At 41.3% G+C, this 7788-nt stretch overlaps 1 protein-coding gene across 1 annotated transcript; it reads right to left on the minus strand.

Moving 5' to 3' along the window:
* Positions 1-5841: 5841 nt before the first annotated feature.
* On the minus strand, positions 5842-6486 carry LOC104955668 (phosphatidylinositol 3,4,5-trisphosphate-dependent Rac exchanger 2 protein-like). The gene is made up of 3 exons (XM_010783052.1): positions 6390-6486; positions 6048-6151; positions 5842-5970 (listed from the first exon to the last, which is right to left on the minus strand). The coding sequence occupies exons 1-3, from the start codon at positions 6469-6471 to the stop codon at positions 5842-5844; spliced, it is 315 nt and encodes a 104-aa protein (XP_010781354.1). The 5' UTR covers positions 6472-6486.
* Positions 6487-7788: the final 1302 nt, after the last annotated feature.

Raw genomic sequence — 7788 nt, forward strand, 5'->3', positions numbered from 1 at the left:
CATTACACGGTGATGTGCAATACACTGACGGTCTGCTGTGAATGAATGAATCCACAAAACATGTCTTATCATCTTTTGACTTTGGGTATTGATGAGGCTTTGTTGTAATTTCCTTTTTTTTGGGTTCCTTTTTAAATCGCTTGACGGGGACAATCAAGACACTGTCAACTGTAAAATACCCATGTAGCTTTATGTTTAGTGATTCTCACTCTTGTTCCCTTTACCGGGACCAACTTTAAAGCACAAGTGTGAGCTCCAAATGTCTTTTAATCTACTTTGTGTTTTTGAACAGGAGTGGAAAAATATCGAATACACTGATGTAAAAAATATGTAAATGTATATATTTAATGAGGCCCGAGGAGAGGAGCTGCCACTTCTCCTTTGTACAGTAAAAACGTTTTGATATTGTATTGCTGAACCATGTTGTGAAATAAATGGAGAATATTCCTTACATTTTAGGTTATATTGTATGACTTCTGTGGATCACCAGCTATGTCCAGAGGAGAATGGAGTCACTCTATAATCATATTTGAAATAGTTTTGTCACCAGAGAATTCAACATTTTCTCACGAAATTATGTCCTGAGACAATTCGTTTTTATAAAAAAAGAAAATTCAATTAATTTACGTCATTATAATATACACATTGAAACCCACACTTGTTTGAGCAGGCATAGGTTTCTATAATCATCTTGGTGTTATGCACTTTAAAACGTAATTTTACATTAAAAGTGTCTCGGTCAATTAGATGCGTAATTGCCACCATTCCTACAATTATGGGTGATGTAGTCAGAAGAGGACATTACACACTGAGCTGCTGTCTTTTTAAAAGAAAATTATCTCCCTCTCTGATGGCCGTGTGTGTGTTGTCTCGGTTCAGTGTGAGGTGGAAGGTGAATGTTGTCAGGATATATGTCAACTATCTCCACCTTGTTATTCAAGTGTTTGATGCTTCCATTTAACTGTTATTTCATTCAAATTGTATTATTTTCATTTTATTTCAAGCACTTTCTGAAATTCGTTTCATTTTGTGACGAATTCATGAAAACCGTCTCCTTACAGAAATCACTTTTGGTGGGCAAATTATTTCAGGATATAAAAAACATGTTTGATATAACAATCATACATTGCTCTAGTAGAGGAAAAAAGTTTACAAGAAGGTGTGAAGTTTGAATTTAGAGATAGATGATTGAACTCGTAAAAGACGACCACAGGTGCCGCTGGACACGTGATCTGTTTGAGCGAACACATAGTGTTGTAAATAGCAACACAATAAATGAAATAATGCAGTTTAAGGTTAAAAAAGCTTTAACAATAATACATTTACATAATTATGTTCGTTTTCATGCAAACTGGCTCTAACACTTTTTTAAATAAGTAACCTCTGAGCGAATAGGAAGACTTTAATTGCTTCCAACTCGTCCCACGATATTGCATAATTTGAGAAAATCAATGGAACTTAATAAATGTGCACTCAAATTGGCTGCCTTCCTAAAGTGATGGTACATTTAAAAGAAGGAACAGTTTCAGAATCACATCCATACAGTATTATAGACAGGATCAAGTTAGACATGCCAATACTCAACCAGATCCTGGAAATGTTTTGTTTTGTATAAGTAACTTTATTTACTGTTATTGCATTAAGTATTTATGTTATTTTACTTTTGACCGAAGTTCATTTTTGATGAAAGAGCAGGTGAACTCACTGCTCATGCCTTCTTTAACCTGGGCACAGTAAATGTTAATGATCAATAATAATCAATAATAAAAAATAACCAAGATGGAAAGTAGTATTTTAATTAAAGTGTTAACATTTCTTTATGCGTTTGAATCCAAGTAAAAAAAAACACACCCAGACTTTGATAGTGGGACAGAGTCCAGGTGGACACTTTGACATCTGCAGAGAAACTGAATATTTTAATCAAATTCCAACACTCAACGACACAGATTAATTCCCCTGTAGTGTGCTGGTAGGGAAACTATTGACAGCTTCGTTTGAGGACACTTATTAAAATGAATTTCCCTGCATAAATACATCTAATAACAAGCTGCACTTGGTTGGCACAAACATAAAAACATTTAAGAAGAAAGTTGAAATTCAAAATATAACAGTTTATGATGCACATAATTTTACATTAACTTTTCCTCAAAGGTCATTTTCGGTTTTCATTTGCAGGCTAACAGTTATTGAAAATGAATCAGTCTGCTATAAACTCTATATGATGACCTCATCAAGAGACAAAGGGTTCATTCAAATATCGTCAGATTACCCAAGTATTGACGTGTACCTACCACGCACACTCAACACGGCCCCATTACCGCAAATTAATAGATTGCTATGGCATTATTCCTCTGGCACATATCGATCCGTAAACGTCTGCATCATATTGCGTCAAGTAAGAGCAACGTTCACGTGCTGCAGCGTATATGACCTTGATTTGCGCGCATAAATTGAAAAAATTACCACTCGATAATATCCATTTGTGCGACATCTGCATGCAAAGCAGTGAGGGGAGCGGGGCCAAAATCAGATAAAGTACATTTGTGGGAACGGGGGCAAACGCACGTGACCGGGTACTGCGTTCAGTGTGTTACATTAAAATGGAGAGCTGAATGGGTAATTTTAAGCTCTATCGTGGGTTTTAGTGCCAGTTTGGAAACACACAAGTGGCCCGACCACCTTGCGTAACGCTAGCCTCTGTAGCCACTGGCATCCTCTCACATGTGTTGGACTAGGACACAGTGGTGTAGGGGGCAGTTATGTTATGAGAGGGGCACATTTAATGCAAGACAAAAGAGACAAAGACAGTTTTGGAGATTTTAACAGTTTTAGTTTTGTATAAAGTCATACCATAAAAACAAAAAATACCATCATGGGTGGGTTTTTCTTTTCTTGTGACATAATTTGTTTCAGTAGTGACATTTTTTTATTACATTATGAGAAAACAAAATGCATTCTAGCTAGCGAGGCTAGCACAATGCTAACATACAATTGTATTATCATTATAAACTCGTCTTTTGGGGGGGGGGGGGGGCACACAGAGGGGTCAAAGCTCATTGTTACAGGGACATGGCCAGAGTTGCCCCCCAACCCCCATTAGAACCACCCATGCTATTAAAGTTAGTCATAGAGGAATGTATAAAGCATCAATTTCGAGAAATAAAATTGGCTTTGTCATAGCAGAGGCCAAAGGAACCTTTCAAGAAGTTAGTTTGTCTGATGTCCTTGAAGGTTTTGGTAAGGTTTCCTTCCAATATTGAGATCGTGAATCAGTGATATTTCAATGGACGAAGTAAAACAGTAATATAATCCTCACATATCTTCTTTTTTTTTTACAAATCACCAAAAAGTAAACCTCATCCTCATGGATTGCTTCAGCAAAATGGGACAAAAGTGAACAGGTGCATATAAATATTCCCATGAAACCACCTCTTGTTCTTGTGCTTCAACAAATGCATCCTGTTACAGATACTAGCAGATTTGGACAATCAGAGGCCAAACACAAGTGATGTGACGCGTCAGAGTTGGTTTGTTGGAACAACTCTTTTGACACTTCTTGAAGAGGAAATCTTGTTTTAAACCCATCCCATTTGCTTTGCTGATTGAATGCGAGCATCAGATTTTGATCAAAGTTCTATTAAGTGAAACATAGGTTGCGGGGCACCGTCTGATTGGAACAGTTTAAATTTTAATTGTGTTTTTAATTTGACATATAGTTGCTGTGAAGAATGACACTGAAACGCCGAGGGGCGGTCGATTTTCTTAATTTCTCCCCGAGGAATTGATGAGTCTATCAGGGCAGTAGATTGGAAAGCCATTAAAACTCAATGGTTAGGTTGTTAATTGGAACTTGATGGATAGGAGCCCGTGGATAGGCTGTACTGATCCAATCTTCCTGACTTTGTGTTTTCCAATAAATTACCCAGTTCATTTCCACACTCAGATTACATAAATTGTACACCTCCAGGGCTCGGCTGTGCTTGCGTTTACAACTCTCTCTCTCCCCCTCTCTCTCTCTGCACACATACACACGTGTGCGCGCACGGACGCACACAAACGCCTCCTGAAAAAAGAGCAGGCCCAGCTTTCCTGAATGAAAATCGAAACGTAATCAACGTTTATACTTAGAAAATTTATTGATATCATTTTCTCTGGTAATTTCCTTATTCTAGAGTTGGACACGCCATATATCATAATACACACGTGTAAAGGGTCTTTGTTTAATATTTATCGAAGCTTGATTCCCGGATCAAAGCGCCTCATAACTTCATCTGTCTTTCTCAGACCTTTCTCTGCTGCTAAATATCTTGTTCTGTTATTGCGGTAGGGCGGCCATACACCACCTATCATTGTGATAGAGCACGAACTTAGGCCCGCTGCTCGCCGTTCGGGCCTCTCCAGACCCCGGTGTGAAGAGGACACACGAGTCAGATACGAACATTTCCATACTAACACTGATCTGGCCTGCACGACTGGCCTTAAACGCCAACTCTGACACAAAAACAGCGTGTAATTCATTCTGTGCAGCACAATAGCAGCCTGTTATGTCCACTATCTCTGTGATGAACTAATCTCACTTTGCAAAAGTCGTCTGAAAGTGATGAAGGCGGCACCACTCACAAAGGTCTTTGTTTGAAAAGAGCGGCATATAAAATAAACCCATTTAACTGTCATTGCAGATTTCACGCCTTATGTGTAACCACCATAAATCCAGCATCCGCCCTGACTGCCCTCATATATTTGCCCCCCTTCAGTAAAGCCTCCCCTGCGAAAGCGTTTTGTTAAGATCGTTTAGCAGCTGCTGGCCCCTCTGCCATGTCGACGATATTTACGCGTGGATCCAGATGCTTCCGTCTGGCTGCTATGAAGCAGAATCTGATGTCAACATCCTCCTCAGCGTACTTCTTCTCCCTCTTCCAGCCTGGCTTTAACACCGAATGTCGGTTGTGTGGCTACCGGGAAGGCCGCTGACATGATGATTAAAGCTGACCATTTGTAATGTGTCTGGGGCTCCCTTACAAAGCAGTAAAAGAGGGATAATGTGCCCGAACCGCCAGCTCAAGCCCCGCAGCTGTCCCACAGCCAGACACAACCAGAGACACACACACACACACACACACACACACACACACACACACACACACACACACACACACACACACACACACAGAGCATGCCAGAGAATCTCTCCTTTAAAATGAGATTACCTCTAACTCTGTTGGACAAAGAGAGGATTCAGCACACGAGCTGAAAACACCTGCTTCACATCCAGGGTTCAGTTTCATGCTTTATTTTCTGCTTTTAAGTTTTTACACCAATTACCCACACGACTCACTGGGGGCTTACATATTGAGGCACATAGCTCTAAATCAGGACCAGAACTTCAACAATAGCAGTGTTGAATAAAGAAATCTGTATTTTGCATCATTTTAAAAAACAGAGATCGATGTTTACTTCCAGCAGAACTTCATGCTGTCGGTCACACTCACCGTGATGTGACCACTATGACTGGATGGACTCTTTAAACTGCTCTATAACAGCACTGATATGCAACTGTAGTGGGTGCATTGGACCCAAAGATACTGTGAAGACTCAGCAGAGGAGGAAAGAATGTGCCATCTCCTTCCATCAACTAATCACAGCAATACAATGTGTTACAGCGCTGGCCAACAGGAGCATCTGATGAGTGGAACGCAGCAGAAGAACATGTATGTATTGAAATGAAGAAGGGTTCCTCATAGTGTCTGCGCACCACATGTTCCTAAGCTACTTCTGAAAGACAGTTTTCTCCACATCTGTGTCTGAGAGGCAGAGGAATCACCATCTGTCCTCCTCTCCTCGTTAATCAATTAACTCATAGTTCACCGTCATATTTCCCTCTTTTTTAGATGAGTAGTCAAAAAGAAAGTTGTCCTCGTACCTGATGACGGGAGTGAAGAGGCTGTGCAGACGGCAGAACAGACGGACGCCCTGAGAGGAACCAGGGAGAGGTTTTAAGTTATACACGAGTTCAATGTGATTTGAATGTGAAGACGATCGGCTTCTACCTTGGATATGACGTCGTGCATGTCGCTGCGCGGGTGGTACGTGCCGTCGTCGTAACGGAAACGATAAAGAACAGGTTCGGGTTTGAACTGGTGTTTGTCTGTGACTGAAAATAAAAGATAAGGCCAATTGAAATCCTCAAGAAATAATATACAGATGATTTGAGAAGGGAGAGAAGGACCTAAACAACGAGCAACTCAAGAACACTACGGAGTTTATTTGAGAAGGTAATCTGAGCTTCCCATCCTGCAGCTCACCGTAAATGAGACTCTGGCAGGTTTGCTTTTAGATTTGGGAAAACTAACAAAGATCAAACCAGGTGTGAGAGGCAGTAGAAACCATACCGTGGTGGATGATGCCGTTCTCCAGCAGAGCCTGACCCAAGTGAACCCCCTCCTCTGGGTTTCCTGTCTCCCCCATGTCCATCAGCCAGGACACAAACTCACTGTGGACACACACACACACACACACATCATTACAACTCACAACAAAGCATCATGGGTAATCCCCAGAGCTCACAGAGAGGACGTGTGATCTGAGGAGAGAAACAACATTTACTGTGAAAACAAATGTATTTACTACTTTCAGTTGGACTGAGTTTGACTTTATGTATTTAAGAAGTACGGTGAATTCAGCAGGACTTGGGGATGATGGAAAATGAAAGATGAAGCACCTTTTACAACGAGAAGAGGAAACAAACAGCATCGGATCCTCAGACAGGATGAGAGAAAGAGGATCGTTCTCCATCATTCAGAGACTCCACAGAGACTCAGGCTTAGGTCGGTGAAATGGATTCCTTGCGTCCCTCACTTGCGTGGTTTCCCTGCGTCTAGTCCCTCCCACCAGGGAAGCATGGAGGGACGCAAGGAAACCACGAGAAGCAGGGAAATGAGTTTTAAGAGCAATGGGACGTCCTTTCCTCCGGAGCGTCACGTGAAGCGACTTCCGTTTGTGATGACGCCGCACAGCTGATCGTCTGACAGCAGCTCTGTCCCCGTTGCTTCTACACACACCCCTGCCTCTGTTAGTACACATTTACTGACACAAACATTTGTATCATCTGTTATAGACCCAAATAAATACAAATAAAATAAGAACTCATTCTCAAAAAACGGCATTCTTAAAATGTATAAGCGAAAAAAGTGATGATGAAAATGTTTCCAAAAAATGAATAAAATGATTTTTGCCCACTTTGTTGTTCAGGTATATCACATATTTGTAACTAAATGAAACATTAATTGAAACAGAACACGGTATAAACTGAGGAGTGACTCTCGTGAGTTTCATTTATTTTCTTCACTCCGCTGGGAAACTGCTCTCATGTCAAGAAGCATGAGATCAGTGCATGCACTGCATCGTCCAATCAGTGAGCGATACACAGTAAGGGGGCGGGGCGAGTGTCTGAGGATTTCATCGGAGGATGGTCTGGTGATTCCTCGCTTCCATTCTCCAGACTTGACAGGAGACTAACCGATTTCCGTTTGCCCATACTTGACAGAAGCTAACCGAAGAGAGAGGAAGTCATAAGAGAGTTTCCTCCTCGCCATTTGCTTCCTTCCGTCTAGTCCTTGGACTCGTTGTTTGAGTTTCCTCACTCTGGGAGCCGACGAAAGAGTCAAGCCAATAAAAGTAAAGGAGCCAGGGCCAGGAGCTATAGTCGGCTTCACACTAAACAGGACGCGGTCAGACTCATCCGCAGGTCACCCGGCCGAATAAAAACCCGGTCTCCTCCGCTATTACCTC

This window comes from Notothenia coriiceps, unplaced genomic scaffold, assembly GCF_000735185.1.
Source record: "Notothenia coriiceps isolate Sejong01 unplaced genomic scaffold, NC01 NC01_scaffold00024668, whole genome shotgun sequence".
Lineage (NCBI taxonomy): Eukaryota > Metazoa > Chordata > Actinopteri > Perciformes > Nototheniidae > Notothenia > Notothenia coriiceps.

Bases quoted from the DNA above. Each gene is read 5' to 3' on its own strand.
- LOC104955668 (XM_010783052.1), bottom strand. From the start codon at position 6,471: ATGGACATGGGGGAGACAGGAAACCCAGAGGAGGGGGTTCACTTGGGT. The intron at 6,152-6,389 runs GTATGGTTTCTA...TTTTATTTTCAG, and splicing joins GAACGGCATCATCCACCACG to TCACAGACAAACACCAGTTC. The intron at 5,971-6,047 runs GTAGAAGCCGAT...GGTTCCTCTCAG, and splicing joins TGCACGACGTCATATCCAAG to GGCGTCCGTCTGTTCTGCCG.